Source organism: Typopeltis vanoorti, chromosome 15 (genome assembly GCF_054136105.1).
Source record: "Typopeltis vanoorti isolate ZY-2024b chromosome 15, IOZ_Tvanoo_1.0, whole genome shotgun sequence".
Taxonomy (NCBI): Eukaryota; Metazoa; Arthropoda; class Arachnida; order Uropygi; family Thelyphonidae; genus Typopeltis; species Typopeltis vanoorti.
In genome coordinates, this window is record NC_143563.1 from 84,654,856 (window position 1) to 84,675,102 (window position 20,247).

At 34.3% G+C, this 20,247-nt stretch overlaps 1 protein-coding gene across 4 annotated transcripts in view; it reads right to left on the bottom strand.

Annotated features, from left to right (window-relative positions):
• LOC150098944 (uncharacterized) overlaps positions 1-20,247 on the bottom strand; it is a 139,375-nt gene that overhangs the window by 39,335 nt on the left and 79,793 nt on the right. For all 4 annotated transcript variants that reach the window (XM_090405425.1, XM_090405429.1, XM_090405426.1 and 1 more), the window contains 3 exons: positions 10,473-10,636; positions 2,124-2,286; positions 96-176 (listed from right to left, as the gene is read on the bottom strand). In XM_090405425.1, the coding sequence (XP_090261551.1) occupies positions 96-176; positions 2,124-2,286; positions 10,473-10,636 (408 nt within the window). The remainder of the gene's footprint in view (positions 1-95; positions 177-2,123; positions 2,287-10,472; positions 10,637-20,247) is intronic.

Below are 20,247 nucleotides of genomic sequence, written 5' to 3' on the forward strand. Positions count from 1 at the left end.
TATTTTGCTTTACTAGTTTAAATTTTTTAAATCCATTTTAAGAATGAGCATTACAGATGCAAAATTAAACCTATTAAGAGTTATATCATTTTTACCTGATCTTGATAAGAATTACTGTTGACAGCAGCATTCAGATTCTGCATCACCAACTTATTAATAAGTTCTTGATTTTTTCCCTGGTATATAGATTTTTTTATGAGTAATTTATTGACACATATATATATGTATATACAAATCAGTCATTTAAATGTTTTCAATACATATATCCCTATTACTATTAAAGACAACTAGCAATGATTTTTTACTAATATTGTTATTCATATTTGTGTCTGTGGTTCATCATCAATGTCCTGATATGTACCCTCAACAAGTATTTAGGCTATAACGACTGCACTATATAATTAAGATTACATTGATAATCTCCGATCAACAATTTTCCTCCAAATTAGTCTATTACCTCTCAGCCCTACAATCTTGTCATATATAACATTTCATTCTTCTAGGGCACTTCTGACTGAATATCAATCCACCTAGACCTTGGTCTTCCTGTGGGGAAGACCAAGCCATCCTCTACCTGCCCTCTAGCATCAAACAGTTGCTTTGCTAACCTTTCCTCACCCATTCTTTTTAAGTGACCCTACCACCTTAGATTAGCTCTGCTCACACATTCTTGAATGCAAACAATGTCAAGTTCCTTCCTTATGTCTTCATTTTTAATATGATTCTTCCACTGATGCCATCTGTTCAAGCTCATGATTTTTCTAAGAACTCTCATATCTGTGGTTACTAATCTTTAATCAAATGCTTTATTTTTAACCTAACTCTCAGACCCATAACTTAAAAATGGTTTGAACGCTGTCTTGTCATTTAAATGTTTTTTAAAATGACAAGACATTTAAATGGTTGTATACCGTTAGTTTTGGACTAATTTCTCTCTTATTATATATAAATTTATTCAACTGGCTGCCCCACCATACCAGCTTTGCTTATTCTTATCTTAACCTAAATGGGACTATGCAGAATTTCCTGATTTGGCATATATCCTCACTGTTACACTGAGTATAAATATTCTTACCTCAGGCAATGTCATTACAAGATGCACAAATCACAAATTCATTACCAGAGAAAAACAGTTTCTTTGACTATTTTAAAAACAATGTATTAAAGAAGAGCTCTTTATTAAAGCCGCTTCACAATTTCAGATCTCTCTAATTTCCATCACTTGTTCAAAGAAAATAACTGACATCCCAGTGTCCTTGAGATAGAAGATGAAATTTTCTATTAACATTTCTTCAAAAGTTGAAATAGAAGTCTACTTAATATCTCCTTTTATTACTATTCACTTGTTGAACAGTCAAAGGATTCACCTTGCTAAAGCTCCCTTTTAAGAATCCTCTGTTAATACATTCCAACTGTTAAGTTTTTTTAAAACTTCCTAAAGCAAAATTCTCTGGTGTGCTTTCTCAAACTTCTATTCTCTCTTTCCTCATTTCTCTTGTTAACCAGATACTGAATGCTCTGTCAGCTGTCAATCACCCATCAACCTCCTCGTGAGCACGTACCCTTGTTATACTAAGCAGCAAGCAAGAAGTCAATACTGGCTGACATATTGTTGTTGTTAGCAAAAGGAAAATGCCTTTATGATGAACAACAGATATCACTGTACACTTAACAATTGTAAATTAGAATATATAACATTGAAATTATGGCAATTATCAGATATCTGGTAAGTACGTTAATCTCGAATACTTGCATTTTTTCCCCTTCAACATAAATATCAATTTCTTATCGAGCACTTCAAAATGTAAAAAGATTCATAATTATAAATTATGATTATTTTTACAGCACCACAGGCTAACAGCTTTTTGTGAACAAGATTCACAAACAACTATAACAATAATTGCTGATATTTATACTTGCCAACCTCTCGTTATCGGTCTTAACAGGATTTCTTTAAAAGCAGAAAACTACATGCTAGTTCAGAGCTTGAGCAATTTATCTTTTCATATATAAAGAGCAACTGATATTTATATCCCATAAAATACTTGACTGAATTTGATATTTACATTCACAGAAAGAATAATTTAAAAAACTGTGAAGAGTTTGATCTGCAATCAACTTACCAATTTTTTTTTAAATTCTTGTATCTCCTGGAATTTGACATGAATATTACGCTGCAGTTCAGGAAGGGTGTGAAATTTAGCTTCCATTCTGGACAATTCCTCTTGTAAGCCTTTCAAAGATGCCTCTTTAGATGACAGTTCTCCTCCAATCTCAATAAAGGATCTTCAAAGAGAAAAATTACAAAAAACAGAAATAAAAAATTATAAGAAAATTACAAGCATTATCCCCTTTTGAGATGAAGAGAGAGAAATTGACAATTTTGACCTATTAGCAATATATTAATACAAATCTAGTATACATATATACTTTCTTCTCAAGTTTATTATTATTATTATCATCATGCTTGTCAAGGATTTAAACTTAGAGTGGCCAGTTTTGGCCTTAGAAGTCATCGTTAAAAACCTAGACATCCTCTCTTAAGAGGACGTCCTGGTTTTCTTTTTCCTAACGGTTTATAATTTAAGGCTTGTTTTGGTAATCTTTCTGTTTTCATTCTTTCAACATATTCCATCCATTTACGTTTATAATTCTTTCTATTACCGATTCCTAGCTTAATTCTTTCATAATTTCTTCATTTCTTTTGTGATCAAATAGAGTATACTTTGGTTTTTCTCATAAACTTCATTTCAGCTGTTATTAATCTTTGTTTGTCTTTTTGTTTTATTGTTCAGATTTCACTTCCATACAATAGGACTGGTAGGGCTAATATATTGTATACTTTTAGTCTGGTTTGTTTTTGAACTAGGTTAGGTTTAAATATAGAGTTAATTACACCTGTTATTTGTAAATATTTCACAATTTTTAGATTTATATCTTTTTCATTTTCATATGTAATCATACATCCTAGGTAGTTAAATGTTAATTCATCTGCTCTAAAATCTTGTTACATATTACTATTTTAGTTCTTATTGGATTTTGTCCTTTAAAGGCCATCTTTTTTGATTTTTCTGTTGATGTTATCACTCCATAATCTTTGGCTATCTCATTTAAATTTAAAATATCTTTCTGTAAGTTATCTTCAGAATTTGTAATTATTATTTGATTATCAGCAAAAAGGAGAGTTTGAAGTTCACAGTAGGAGAAAGTTTAATACCTTGATAGAAATTTGTATTCCGTTTTATTATTATTTCATTTAGGTAAATATTAAGAAGAGTTGCTGAAAGGGAACATCCCTGTTGGACTCCTTGGTTTATCTCTCTCTCATACACGATAGTTCATAATTTAATCTTATTTGTATTTGATTATTTTCGTATATACTTATGGTAGCTTTTAGAATATTATTTGGAATTCGTCTTTCTTTTAAGATGTTAAATAAAATGCTTCTTTTAACTTTGTCAAATGCTTTTTCAAAGTCAATAAATGTAACATGTGTTTCTAAATTATATTCTCTTCTTTTCTCTATTATTAATATTAGGGAAAAGGTCTATACATGATTATCCTTTTCTAAATCCATTCGGTACTTCTAAAATAAAGTTTTCAGAATATTTTATTAGTTTGTTATTTAAAAATCTGCTACATATTTTCTAACAGGAATTTAGGATACTTGTACCTCTATAATTTTTAGGGTCATCTCTATTATCTTTTTTAAAGATAGAATCACAATTCCTTTATTCCATTCTATTGGTGGGTTACTTGTTGAATAGATTTTATTTAAAAATAATAGGAGTCTTTCTTTGAATCTTATTCCTGCATACTTATACAATTCTGACCCTAACCCATCCTCTCCAGGTGATTTTCCATTTCTTGTTTCTTTCAAGCTGATTTCTAATTCTTCTTCAGTTATTTCCTTTTCATTTTCATTAAATGATTGCCAGTTGTCTTTTTTAAAATATTTATCTGTCCACAATTCTGTATAGAAATTTAGAAATTCTTCTAATTTCAATTCGGTATTTAATTTTATGTTTTCTATAGAATCTGTACTTGAATGTTTTGAAATCTCATATACACTGGGTCTTATTTTATATAAATCATGTTCTAAATTAGAAACAAATTTGTTCCATGATTCTGTATCTTTTTCTGACTTCTCATTTAGCTATGGCTTCTTCTATTTCATCTTCTAAACTTTTACTGCTTAACCATTTATGATATGCTTCTTTTTTTCATTTTGATTATTTCTTTGATTGTATCATCCCATATCTTCAGTTTTTTCTTTTCAATGAATTTTTTTGGTCTTTCCTATGCTTTCATTTGTTGCTGTATTTAGTATAAATAATTTTTAATTAATATTATATATATATCATTTTTATATTATTAATATTTATATATAAATAATAATAATATAAAGAATAATATATATATATATATATATATATATATATATATATACACACACACACACAGAAAACAATGACAAAACTCACAAAACTGAAGATATCAATATACAGGAAAGTACAGTAGAAATAGTAATGGAAGAATTAAAAAAAGAATTTTAAAAAAAATCAAGAAATAGTAAAAGCCTGGGCCTGGATGGAATATGTGTTGAGCTCTTTAAATATGCAGACAATCTTAAAAGAAAATACTTGAACTCTTCAATAAGATCCCAAAAGAATGGGAAATTGGAGTAGTAATAAATATTCACAAAAAATGTCCCAAGGACAAATGTGGAAATTACAAAGGCATTACTCTCTTAATAATGGCATTTAAACTAATTGCAAATATCTTAAAGAACAGACTAATTAAATATACAGAAAATTAATTAGAAGAACAGTGTGGTTTTAGAAGAGGCAAAGTATGCACAGATGCCTCTTTTCCAATGCAACAGATCATAGAAAAAAAGAAAAGAATTCAACTCGCTCACTTTCCTTCTATTTATTGACTACAAAAAAGCATATAATAATTTGAACAGAAATCTACTCTGGAAAATATTACAAGACAATAATATACCTACTCAATTAATTAAAGCAATAAAAAGTCTATATGGTGAAACAAAAATTTGCATCAAATTTGCAGATGAAGCATTATCTGAACCTATAACTATAAATAAAGGAGTAAGACAAGACTGTGGCTTATCCCCAATTCTATTCAACATTTATATAAATTGTCCTAAAAGAATGGAAAACAATTGTCAAAGATGGAATTAAACTAACAAATAATATACAACTAAATACAATCCTTTATGCAGTCATTCAAGTAATAATTTCAAATTCAGAATAAAACTCCAAATTGCAACTAACCATCTAAATGAAATAGCAAAAAAATTTTAAATGAAAATCTCTGAAACAAAAACTATGGCAATGTGTGGTGGAAACACTATTCAAAAAGTCAAAATTATGCTTAACAATGAAATAATACAAGTTACAGAATTCAATTACCTAGGAAATATAATCTCGCAATACAATACTGATTCACAATTGGAAGCAAGACTACAAATTTACAATGGAATGAATGGCATAATTAAAAGAAATTTTGGAAAACACGACCAAAGAAACTCGATTAAGTTCACATAATATGACCTCTAAAACATCTCGCAAATTTGGAAGTAAAACTTGTTTTCTAAAACAAACAAACAGACAAAGATTGGAAGCAGCACAGATGAAGTTTCTAAGACCTCTCCTGGGACTCACTAGATTAGATAAAAAGAAAAACACAGAAATAAGAGAATGATCAGATACAAAAAACATCATACAAGAATACCAGCAAAATTGGCTATACCACATAGAAAGAATGAATAACATTAGGATTCCTAAACTAGCACTAGAATATAAACCCACAGGAAGAAGGGACTGTGGACATCCAAGATTAAGATGGAAAGATAACTTCATTTGCAGAGCAGGAACAGGACATAAAATGACTATAACTAAATTTGTTCAGATGACGACGACACACACACACACACACACACACACACACACACACACACACACACACACACACACACACACAGTTAATTCCTTCTTTACATAACTCACTATTCACTTACATTAAAACAACTAAACTATGAAATGTCAAATCCTATCAGATAACTCTACTCTCTGATTTGTCTACTTTTACAGGAGTGTGATGACTTAAAGGAAGAAGCAGTTATAAATGTTTCTCATATCCTAGATGGGATTTGATACGTCTTTCCAACCAAAGGGCAAATGTTTTTACAGCTATACTACATAGAGGCCTGTAATATGGTCTCAACATTAAGGCACTGGTGTGAAATCATACTCAAATGGCACTAAATTATCACTGATATTCCAAAGCAGGGATGTTCATCACCATCTATGGTGATAAAAAGTTCATCATCAATGTAAAGCAAAGAAAGAATGCTGTTGTTATAAATTTAGTTTAATCCTTTATCCAAGTGTAAGCAAACAAAGTTTGTGCCTGAAGTATCTTCAGGACTGAAGCAATTCGTGGTAAAGGTGGACCAAGCTCTCATCACTCCTTGTCTCAGTATATCCCATAATGCAAAAATAAAGGTGGACCAAGCTCTCATCACTCCTTGTCTCAGTATATCCCATAATGCAAAGCACATCTCCTTGCAGACATGTATAATGCTATGCATTAAGGGAAGGGCCATTACCCAGACTGGTTTCGACCTTTATTGAGGTCTCGTCAGTGGGAGCCATACCTAGAAGTGGTGATACTAAGGCAGAAGCAATGGAGAAGTCATATTTACCTATGAGTTGCTAAAAGGTGTACCACCTTATTATTAAATTACTCTGGATTTAGAGAAAGACACTGGAAGTTTTTGTCTGGCCCTTCCCTTAATGCATAGCATTATACATGTCTGCAAGGAGATGTGCTTTGCATTATGGGAGATGCTGCTGTTGTTTGGAAGATATGATATGAGCCAAGTGTACTATGTCTGTTAATTCCAAATGTTATTCTGGTCATTTTGTCTGTTTTGTAGGATGAAACACCTGAGTTTTCTGGGAGGGGAGGTCCTTTTCAGTCTACAGGAAATCCACTCACAAAGGCAGATACATTCACAAACTTCTCATCACTCCCCTAACTCAACAGTATGATAGCATTAAAACAATAACTAGAACTTTTGTTCTTCCAATGAGGCCTCTCTTTGAGTAGAACTCATTCACACACAACACATCTTCTTATCTAATAGCTACAATTCCCACAGAAAAAAAAAATTCCTTCCCACAATCCATGACCTTTTCTTCAGGATTTTAGTGCTGCTATCACCAATCCCTATGTCTCAGGAAGTTAGAAAAAATATCCAGAATCTTAAAAAAATGCAACCTATGCACAGCTTTCAAGCCCCACTTGAAACTACATATACCAGCCACTGAATTAGAAACCTTTATGCAGATGTACGTAAACATCACTTATGCAGCATACGAGGTGTAACAATTTAATTCCCAGAATGCACCTATTAAAAAACCTACATTGGGAACTATACATCAGTGGCTACTGTCGCCTTCAAAGTGGTTCCCTTGAGTTTATACACTGGTTTAGACAGTGTTCCCCTTTTATTGGAAACAGGCCTGAAACGCTTTTTTTTTTTTTTTTACTCTCGAGTTCCTTTATCACATTATGCTGGTTATCAGTGATGTCAGAAAATCTTTGTCCTTTTAGCGCAGTCTTTAATTTTGGAAACAGCCAGAAATTACAGGGAGCTAAGTTGGGTGAATAAACAGGATGATCTAATTCAGTAATTGATTTTTTGGTCAGAATCTCACGATGAGCATGCTATGGCTTGGCACATTGTAGTGATGAATGATTCACTTGTCAGGCCACAATTCAGGTCTTTTTCTCCAAACAGAATCTCGTAATCTTTTCAGCACTTCTAAATAGTATTGTTGGTTGACCGTTTGCCCCTGTTCAATGAATTCATAGTGGGCTATCCCATTGTAATCAAAAAAACACACTAGCATGGTCTTGAACTGCGAACGCGACATGCATGCTTTTTTTGGATGTGGCGAACTCAGGGTGTTCCACTGCATGTTCTGGCATTTTGTTTTGGGATTGTACTGGAAGCACCAGGTTTCGTCACCCGTAATTACTCTCGGAAACATGTGCTTATTTGCAGAAAGATCAGTTGTAACTTGAAGAAGCCACTGTTTCTGTTCATCTGTCAAGATCCAAGGCACAAACTTTGCAGAAATCTTTTGCATACCCAATTCTTCAGTTAAAATTATCCTGACTGTTTCTTGGTTCATAAGCACTCGGAATAAAAAAATATCTTAATAGAGATAATCTCATAACACATGGTGATTAATAATTTCATCTCTAAACAAATGGTGATGTAAAAATAATCATAACTTAAAATGATGATTATTTTACAAATTGTTTATGTTAGTACATTAGTTTTGGTTTAATAACACGTATTGTCGGCACTTGCGATGTGTCCGTTATTGATGTTATTTTGTCTTTTTCTCTTTAGGGTGTTTTTTGGAAGACTCTGTATCATCATCTTCCAGGCAGTTGCAGAAAAATTGAATTTCATAGCCTAAACACTTTCCAGACCTCTATAAGGCATGGAAACACTTCAGTCCATTGTCCAAGTCACATATAACCTTCTGAGCAGTTTGGTTGCATGGGATGTGCATGTTTTTAACTCAACACTCAAATTAGCATTTGTTAAGAGATGAAATAATTAATCACCATTTGTTATGAGATTATCTCTATTAAGATATTTTTTTATTCCGAGTGTTTGTTATTTACATAAGGGTTCGATTCTGATTGGTGCAATGACTTTTAACTGTTTCTTTCAGAATCCGGAAAATCGGTGACTCAAAACCAAATACAAAAAATATACACATTTAATAAAACTAAAACAACATATGCACTTTAAGTAAATTACATAACTACAATATACTGGATCCAAGGCCTTCTAAAATAAATCTATGCTTTAGAGATTTTCTTATCCAAAAATATTAAAATTACTGATTTTTAATATTTTTGATATTAATATTTAATAATTTTTCTCGTTACTCTGATACGAATGCTTTATCTGTCAGCTGTCAATCACCCATCAACTCCTTGGCGAGCATGCACACTCCATGAAAGTGGCAAACAAGAGGTTAGGTATAATGGTTGACATGTTGTCTCCGTTAGCATAATGAAAATGTCTTTATAAAACACAACACTTAATAATTTTAAACTACAATAAAATTTCTGGAAGTAACACAACTATCCAAATCCTGTAAGTACATAAATTTTTTATATGCTTTGCATTTCATTTTGACAAAATGACATCAATAACGTGCACATCACAAATGCCGACAATATGTGATATGAAACCAAAACTAATAATGTACTAACATAAACAATTTGTAAAAATATTCATAATTTTAAGTTATGATTATTTTTACACAAGGAGAAAGAAATATGAAAAAGATCAGAATGTTGAAAAAATAAAGCACTCCATGGTCAATGTTTGAAAGATATTGAAGGGAAAGTTGACAGTCACTTAACTTGGCAATAGCTTCAGCAGGGCAAGATCAAGAAAGAAAAGGTCTGATACTTGCTGCTCAAGAACAAGCACTACAAATGAATGTAATACAGGTGAAGATTGAAAAGATCTGTAATAATAGCAAATATGGATTGTGCAGAGATAAAGAAGAGATACTGGACTGTCTAATTTGTTCTTGCAGCAAGATTGCCAGTACAGATTATAAACAAAGGCATGATAGCTAAAGCTGTATGGTGGAGTTTGTGCAGGAAATATGATTTCCCAACTTAAAAATCCCTTGGGAACACACAATTGAAAAAGTTATTGAAAATGAAAATGCCAAGATATCACGAGACTTTAAACTTCAGACAGATAGATCTTGAACATAATATGCCAGACATCTCTGTAATCAAACAACGTGTGGTTTATTGATGCGGCAATACCAGGGGATAGCAGAGTAGAAGAAAAAGAGCATGAAAATCTGAGCAAGTAAAGGTATCTGGAGATTGAGAGATATCTGGAGACTTTAAACATCAGACAGATAGATCTTGAACATAATAATAATATGCCAGACATCTCTGTAATCAAACAACAATGTGTGGTTTATTGATGCAGCAATACCAGGGGATAGCAGAGTAGAAGAAAAAGAGCATGAAAATCTGAGCAAGTAAAGGTATCTGGAGATTGAAATTCAATGACTTGGGGTAAAGAAAGCAACAACAGTTCAAACTATCACAGGAGTGCTAGGAGCAATGCCAAGAATATTTATGAAACATGTGGAAAAAAAGTTGAGCCTCCTAGCTATAACACCATCTCAACTCCAGAAAACAGCACTTTTAGGGTCATCTCACATATTACAATGATATCTAATTGATTCCTAGTGGATAAGACCCAAACTGGACTTCATTTGCCAGTCAAAGATTTAATTATTTTATTTCATGTTTCTTGTTACTCATTGACTGAACTTTGTTAAGTGAATATATATAAAAATAATAATTCATAAAAATACCTAGCCAAGTCAATCAAGTCCTCTCTTCTTTCATAGCAAAATTGGTTTTGCAACTTTTTCCATATTTCCTCTTCTAACATTGCTTTTCTCCGTTCCAACTGCACTATGTTACGTTTTATAATCTCTCTGTCTAAACCTTTCTGAACATGTATTAATCTGCATCCCTAGAATTAATAAAAATTAGTATAAAAAGTTATTTGTTTAAAAAATACTGTTTAAGCTTTTAAATTACCAGAATAAATACATATAATTTGCTTTTATGCCAAATCACCAAAACAACCTACTAAATGAGATTCAAATGGCAGACTGACATTTTTGCACACTGACGAGCTAGCTGTGAATTCGGCAATGTGTGTATTAAAAACTGGAAGAAAAGTATTGCTCTTCATCCAATTTGATTCTCTGCAGTCTGTCAGCTAGCAGAGATTTCCCACCAGTTATCCATCTTCACTGATAATAATTAATACAATCACAGTACTTGAGAATAAAAGTTCTTATAATGACCGTAGATGAGTTTTTAGTGCTGCTTTTTCGGACAAATACACAGAAAGATATACAGTTCTTCAGAATGAACTTCTTTTTTCAGTCAGATATGAGGAGCAATTCCCCCCCCCCCCCACACACACACCCAGTTTGCAATATTACTGACTGCTGAATTCACAGCTCATTCATTAGTGTGCAAACAATGTCAGTTTTGCTATTTTAAAATCAGTATTGCCAGCTAGGTCACATATTACCAATTCATCAGTATCCTTCTAGATATTGTTAAGCAGGCTTCTGTGGAATAATAAAGACATTTTATGTGAAAATGATTAATTAGAACAGTCTTTGTATCCATTGATTCCATTGGCATAAAAGTAACAAAAGCAGAAATTTTCCAAATTTTCTCGCAGATCATATTTTGCCTACTTCTATCATTAATTTTCTCTGATGTCAAAACTGATTACACAGAATAAGATTGTCAAAAACAAAAATAGTATATTATAAATGAAATACTACATCATCATCCACTTGCTCGAATAACTAAAAACAGGAACACAAAGTATCACAAAAGAAGACATTTCCAGTCTTTATTCATCAATGTCCAATAAATTTTTCAATTTAGACTGATGCTCAAAGCTGATAATTATACAGTATGTCATAGGTGAAATATTATCTTATTAGTATGCTCATACAATAAAAAAAACATAAGAAAAGAAATAAAATTTAAAAAAATACACAATTTTATTCATCACAATCCATTTCCAAAGTCCTCCAGTTCATACTTTCTTGCATGCTGCTTATTGGTAAAGGTCTTGTAGGAATCCTGATAATCTGCATCTAGTAGGTTCAAGTGATAACATCTCAAGGGTGTTGTATAAGAGAGTGACACAATTACCGAGTTCACTTCAATTGGTCTCTCTTTCTTCTCTTTAGATACAAAGTTCTAAACAGTGTTTAGAACTTCAAGTACATCTAGGCTGTACTTTAAGTAGATTTTGCATAAAGGTGAAGTGCACCGTAGCCATTTAATACTGACTGAATGTATTTTCTCTCCATCACCAAGGTTTCATTTGACCAGCAAGGATATCATTCTGCTTCATTTTAGTGACTTTGTACTTCTTTTTACCTCTGATCATTCTAACAAACTGATACCAATCTCTAGGTATTTCCTCTTCAATCTGTTACTTTGCTCCTTCAATTCTAGCATGATGATTAATCCGAGCCTTATGTGCCAAGGTAATTTGGAACTTCTGGTCAATGATTTCCAGAGGTATTTTTAAGCAATGCAACACTGAACATTGCAGCGACGTTAATGTTATGCTTTTGTTCTCCACAGTGTCAGAATAGACTTTTAAGTGCTTTATAGTATCTGGCAAACTCATAATTTTCTTAAAAACAAAAGCAATTTGGTCAAAACCGCTCTCTCTCTCTCTCTCTCCAAGTGCTTCATGCCACATGTTGAACTCGTTAGACTTGACAGATGAGCACTGTATGATTAAATTAAAGTGGACAGCATTCTTTTTTTAGTAAGCAATGTTAGTCGAAAGAAGCAGTGTTGGCATAAATTGTTGCAAGTCAAAAACAAGTGCTCTTTCATCTGGATTTTGCTTAGCGGATAGCTTATTTGCTCTTTTATTCTTGTATTTTTTTTCAGCTTCTAAAAAATGTGAAAATCATGTAAGGTGGAAACATTCTCTAGCTCTTCCACATTTTTAGCATGCTTCCTTTGCATTTTAAATTCATCATAGCTTTTATGGATATCAGTGTAAGGTTCCTTAAATTTGTAGCTTGTTGCACTCAGGGCTTTTTTTCAGCCGGTATGGTCCAGAACATGTTCCAGTAAACTTTTAGGACTTTAATGGTCCCTAAACACATATTTTATAATCCTTTCTTTTAGTGTTACACGGTGATCAGCAGTCATTTTTGAAATATGTAGTCTACAACCGTGTTAAAATAACTCTTTTTATTATCCCGACGTTTCGATCTTCATATCAAGATCATCATCTGGAGCATACATAAATATACAAAACAACCTGCATTACATTTCAAACCGTAAGCTAGAGAAACAATGATTTGATCACATGCTACTCACTGGCATGGCCTCTAGTGAAAAAAAAAAAAAAAACATCAAGCTAGATTTAATTTATGATTACATGAATAAACATTCTTGCTTACAGATGGTTTTCCTTCCAGTAACAGTGATGTCCTATTTCAATTATTACAATTGTTATTTTGGACATAAAAAAAAAATTATTTATAAATTACAACATGGGTCTTTGGATGAGTTGAGTAAGCTTTTGCTTACTCAACTCATCCAAAGACCCACTCCCTCCGCTGGCCCACCCTGGAGTATACCGTATTTACTGCACCTGCAACATACCATACATAGGAGAAACAGGACGCACAATTGCAATCAGACAAAAAGAACATAAACGACACATCAAATATAATAATTATGGTGAAGGGTATGATCAGAAAGGTAATAATTACCTTTCTGATCATGCCCTGAACACCTTACATAGAATTGACTGGAAAGACACTAGTTGTCTACATCACACCAAAACATGGTATGAATGCAAATTTAAGGAAGCTTGTGAGATCATTATCAACTACCCCAATCTAAACAATAATGATGGTCTAAAAATCCCATACATATAGAAGGCATATATTTGTCCCACAAATCCTTCCTCTCTAAGAACAACTATAAACAGGCCTGTAGAAAATCCAGGATCCTATATCTAAAATAACAACTTTAATACTAAAAAATAGGACATCACTGTTAAAGAAAAATCTATAAGAAAGAATGTACGTTCTACTTATAAACTATCATTTGGGAATATTATTTTCATATCTATTTTACTACTATTCAAGTATTTTTTAATGTAAACTTTGAATTAGTTGTATTTATCTGGTGCTCATCTGCTAAATGATAAAAGGTATTCATGTGACCTGAAGAACTTAGTCTTAAAACCTATTTATATGAATATTTGAGGAGATCAGTCCAATATTGCTGATTAGGGTGACCAAAAACAGCAGAACTGTAATGTTTTCATGATTATCATGAAACATCACAATTTATGGTATCACAAATACTACAGCAGTAGTAGTAATTGTGATACCAAGCCAGTAGATGAGCAATTATAATTCACTGTTCCTGCAAGCGATTCTCTCATTGTAGTTCTTTTATTGCAAAATTACATTCAAAGGACGATAACTTTGTAATGCAAGAGAATGTTCCTGCATTGCATTGTTTGACTGTTTTCAGCCTTCATGTACTATATGGATATTTTATTATCATCATTTTCTTGACCTCTATGGAGTCTCAAGACTCATTGGGAGGTCCATGCTAGTCATCACTAGGTCCATTGTACCACTCCTTAAACTCATCCACCATTTGTACTTTCACCAATCTCTCAGGCAATGCATTCTACGGTCCTACCACTCTATATGCAAAAATTTTACTTTTTATCCTTTTACCCACTACTTCCTTTTGAAACTTCAGTGATGGCTCCTTGTCCTCATTTCTTCCCCTTATTCTACCATGTGAAAAAAAAAAAGAAAAAAAAAAAAAAAAAAAAAAGGTCTCAGTGTTAACAAATAATAACCCTTCAACAGCTTAAATGTCTCGATCATACCCGCCCCTCATCTATCCTCATAATCAACACTGCATAGTCACTGTATCATTTTTATTATCCATCTCTCTATACTCTCCAAGATTAACTTCATCCCCTTCAAATACTGGGAGAAAAGATGTGGCCCCAGAAATCAGATGAGGTCCGATCAAAGTGTTATACAATGAGACCATCACCCTTTTATCTTTCATGGTCAATATTCTCAATATTGCAGCAATTCTCTGAAATGTCTTCACAATTTTTGCAATATGTCCCCTGAACAAATTTCTATTCAATCACCCCTCCCTTGCTTCCTCCACTTCTTCCAGTATAACCCCGAGTGAGTATGAAGCATTCCATCTGTGGATTCCAAATCCTTACATTTATTGCATTAAACTGATATCCCATTCATTTTTCTACCTTTCCAGTTTATTCAAACCCTCTTGAAGAGCTCAAACATCAGCACTATTACTAGTAACTTTCCCAAGATCCATGTCATCCATAACTAAATATCTCCCTGTAGTCATCCTGTGACAATATCATTGACATAAAGACTGAACTGTAATGAACCCTGTGGAACTCCACTTGTAACCAACCTATTCCCTGATACTCCTACATATATAAGTCTCTGATATCTATTAGAAAGCCAGTTACCAATTGAATCTAGTAACCTGATATACAAACCCATATGATGGAATTTGTCATGTGGCACCTTGTCAAAAGCTTTTGCAAAATCCAAAAAAAAAAATGCCAGTGTGCGCCTTACCCTCATCCACTGCTTGTTACTCTATTGTAAAAGGTAACCAAATTACTAAAACAGGAGGACCCCTTAACAAATTCATGCTGGCCTACATAAATAATATTACCCTCATCTGCCCAATTCTCTATATGAGTTCTTACCAATTTCTCCAAAATCTTAGCTACAGAAGAAATACAAACGGGCCTATAGTTCGACCTTCATTCTACCATCATCCTTATACAATGGTACTATCTTACCATCCTTCCCACTCTCTAGGAACTTATCCCATTGCAAGAGTTTCATTAAACACCAAGTTAACGGTACAGTCAGTACCATAGCATTCCATCTAGTCCCCCCCCCCCAAAAAAAAATTATTGACATTTAGCATACTCACTATTCAGAATATATCCTCTTCACCACTCATTATCCTTCTAGGAATAAAGTCTGTAGTACCAGGATGGAACACTATGAGGGTGGTCTGAAATGTTCTCTGCCTCAACCATAGATGGCGACACTATACGCGAGATGTTTTTTTTCTAAGTTGGTACATCTATCATAAAGCATCCATGTGAAATTGCAAAAGTCATTCTATCAAGTAGTTTGTTTTATACAGCTGTCTGAAGCAAAAGTGTTGTCTGTATACCTTGAAATGGATAAAATTTAGTATATTGCAGTTATAAAATTCTTTGTAAAAGAAGGTTTAACGGCAAAAGAAATTCATTAGAAGTTCATAAAAGTTTATGGGCACTCTTCTCCTTCGTTTTCGACAATTAAGAAATGGACTGCTTAGTTTAAACGTGGCCGTACCAGCCTTGAAGATGATCCACGTAAAGAACGTCCAAAAAGTGTAACAAAACCAGAAGTTTACTGGAAACTTCAACATGAATAGCAGCAACAACTACAGAAATTTAAACATGGAAATACATCTTTACGAAAAAGCTGCCAGCGAAGGCAAGAAAGCCTTCAACAAGATACATGCTAAATTCCTCAATAGACTTACCTTTCTTAAGCTCTGTTGGGACAATAACCAAATTCCTACCTGTGTGAGGATTAAACAAAACTTCTGCTCACCTCGAATACTCAGAATATACACAAAAGCTAGCTTATCTCTACTTAAGGAGCAAACATAAAATGCCCACAGGATACTTAACATGGTCAACACAAAGTATTATGACCTTCACTTTAAGCTTTTTAATCTGTTCAGGACTGATATTTGGATGTTTTTAGAGTGTTTATCAGCTGATCTATGATGCACTATCAAAGCCAGGTGCAAATTAAGTAATTATTTACATAAAACTTAGTCACATTAGAAATTTGTTAGTCGGGTCCTGTAACCTGCTCAGTTATTGCTATATGATAAACAATTTTATTGTGATACAGCTACAACAGCGGCTGTGTACGGATTCAGTCATTTTCATGCAGGATGCCCACCTCCCAGCACACACATTGGTTGACTTGTACAGGAGGTTCTTTGAGAGATTTCAGGAATGCAAAGTGATCAGCTGTGTATTTCCCACTGCATGACCACCTCGTTCATCTGACCCCCTGTGACTTCTGGCTCTGAGGATTTCTCAAAGACAGGGTTTATCGGGATCATCCTGATGTTTTTCAGCACCAGTGCTGAAAGACAGCATAATGCAGCATGTGTGTAACATCAGTCTTGACCAGCTGCACTCTGCTGTTGAACACACTGTGCAAAGGATGCAGTTTGTGGCATACCAGGAAGGACAGCACATTGAACAGTACAGCCCGTGAATGCATAATGGAAGTGAATAAAAATAAAAATGTATTATTTATGCTTGTGTGGCTTTTCTTCTTCTTACACACAGACAAATTACTATATCAACATTTGGTACATTGCACAGTGCCTCCAGTGGTGAATTTTGAATTTAGCTGTTTTTTTTTTTTTGACTCAGATATTGCTTCCAAATGTTGCACAATGTATTTCTGCCAAGTTTCACAGCATTTGTATCACTGGGTGACACTCCACAAGGCCTTAAACAGGCATACTTTGATTTCGATCACCTTGTATGCATTTTTATTCATCAATAGATCAATTTTTATTATGTCTGTTATTTCTAAAGATTGAAATAAAAATGTTCCTATATCGTGAAAAAACATTCCAACCTCAACAGATGCTATACTCCAGAAACAAGAAAAAAAAAAGAGTTGTGTCACTAAATACAGTACCGAGACATTTTACAGTCTTTGTATTTGGCAACAATTATTGTAATTAGAGACAACTAGAATGATACTTTGAAAAATACTCCCACAGACTCTATGCTGCATGCCTGAAGCAAAACAGATTTATTGTAGAACCAAACATGTTTGTCATAGCATCCTCTTTCAAATTACAAACCCGAAAGTTTGAGTTACAGTTGAGATAATCGATAGCAAGAATCTTCACAAATGTTAATTTTACAAAGAAAATTCTAATATGCCATATAAGCTTTGTGAAAACATGACTACCCTATGTGGGGACAGCATACATATGCTAAAAGTAGTTCCTGCTGGTAGTTTATGCACATGCAAACACTGCCTGGTGCAAACATGTTAAAACAAACTTATTGTAACAAATTACCTTAAGTACTGTTATCTTTGTTTTGGTGCAGTATGACCTTTGCTGTCTTTGCACCAATAAACCACAAATCAATCAATCAATCAATCAATCAATCAATCAACTGTAACAAACTACATATCAAATCTCCAACCAAATCCAAACAGGCATGATGCTATTTTAAAGGAAATTCAATACAGCAAATTATTCACCATAACAAACCTTTCTTATGGTTTTTACAAGTCTGCTATAGTGAGAGCCAATGGTAACAAACTCATACTATAAACAAACTTGTACTATACTATACAATAAAAAAATGTTGAATAAATTGCCAGAGTGATATTCTAAAGGCAATTCACTACAACAAAATGTAATGAATTAATTCTGTAGATCCTATGAGTTTGCTCTATATGAGTTGACAGTATTATCAATGAAGTACTCTTTAATGCATGCATCTGCTTCAGGAAACTAAAGACATAAAAACAATCTGTTTAATTCTGAACATCATAAATGACAGATTAACAGATGTCAAATAAGTTTTAATTTTGTGTTGATCCAGGAATTCTTCATTTGGGATATTAATAATCTGTGAAGCATCCTCAAGGGCTCACTTTAGTGAGTACGGGCATGGCAAACCTGAGGTGCCAGATGCTGGACCATGTCTTACTTCATGTAATATACATCTGTTATATTATTCTGTAGACTGGTCCCTCCCCTTCTTTCTCCTCTCCTTGCTCCTTCCCCCCTGATGCTATTAGAGTATTCGAGGGCTAGGGGTGAATCTTTCCTATCTTGCTAAGTCATTTCGTCTTATGCAGCCACCGAAGGAGGCAAGCTAGCCTCAATAGGTGCCGGTCCCAAGCCTGGATAAATGGCGAGGGTTGATGTCAGGAAGGGCATCCAGTCGTAAAACTTGACTGCCAGCTCTAGCTATGATATGAGTCAAAGAGAAAATGATATAAGGGCTAGGGCGTACTCCTTAAGTGACGCGCAGCCACATCACCCTACAGCTACGAGAAGTGGACGAGGGCTACCGCTTCAAGGGCGGGTGCGGTTAAAGAAGCGAGCCCAGCAGGTGGAGAGGATGTTGGGAGTGGGAACACTGAATGTTGGAAGCATGACTGGAAGGGGAAGAGAGGTGGCAGACATGATGAGGAAAAAGAAGTTGGACATTTTGTGTGTGTGTGTGTGCAGGAGACAAGGTGGAAGGGGGGAAAAACAAAGGAACTGGGAGATGGATATAAATTGTTCTACTCTGGAGCGAATAACGAGGGAAGAAATGGTGTAGGAATTGTGGTTTGTGGCAGAATGAAGGGCGAAGTACTGGAAGTGGGTAGAAGAAATGACAGGATCATGCGAATGAAATTGGGTCTTGGAGAAGAGCGGGTGGTCGTATCATGTGTATATGCCCCGCAAGTTGGCTGTACAGCAGAGGAGAAAGATGAGTTCTGGAACGTGTTAGATGAAGAAATGAGGGAACTGGAAGAAAACGAGATGGTGATTGTCGGAGGAGACTTGAATGGACACATAGGGAGACAGAATAGAGACTGTGAAAGGGTGCATGGTGGCCACAGAGTGGGAATGATGAACCAGGAAGGAGAGAGGGTTGTGGACTTTGCAGTAGCGCTTGATCTGGCAACTATGAACTCGTTTTTCTGCAAGAGGGAAGAACATTTGAAAACATTTAGGAGTGGTAACAACAGTTCACAAATTGACCACATTTTGACTAGAAGAAAACATCTTAAGAGTGTGACAAATTGTAAACTATTTATGTTGGAGGTTTAATGGATTTTTTACAACACTCAGAAAGAATTAAATTAGAATTTAATACTCCTATATTTCGTCCTAGTCACTAGGACATCTACGGGGATTACAAAAACAATTAATGTAACATACACACAAATAATAAACAATACTGAGCCCAACCACGTGGGTGACACTAAAGTCCTATCTAGGTGGAGCGCCCTCTAAGGGCGGTAGTAGGTGGCCTGGAATGTAAGGTGGGACCTCTGGTGATGAGTGTTTCCCAAATCTTCGGAAGCTTAATGCAACCGTATTTGTTAAGATTTGGTTGGTTTCTGAGAGCTGCTGCTGCTTCTAAGAAAAGTCTCTCTTTCTTGAATTTGCTGTGGTGGAGCATGGTGGTTTTCTTCCATGATATTCTGTGGGTGGTGTCCAAAACATGGTCAGCCAAGCCTGAATGGCCATAGTTGTGTTTAACGATGTACGACTTGTGTTCCTCTATGCGGATGGATGCTGATCTGCCTGTCTGTCCAAAGTACGCAAGCTTACAGGAACAGGGTACTTTGTAAACTCCAGGCAGAGAGAGAGAGGGGGGAGCTGATCTTTCGTAGAACAGATAAGGGTAGCAAGTTTGCGATAGGG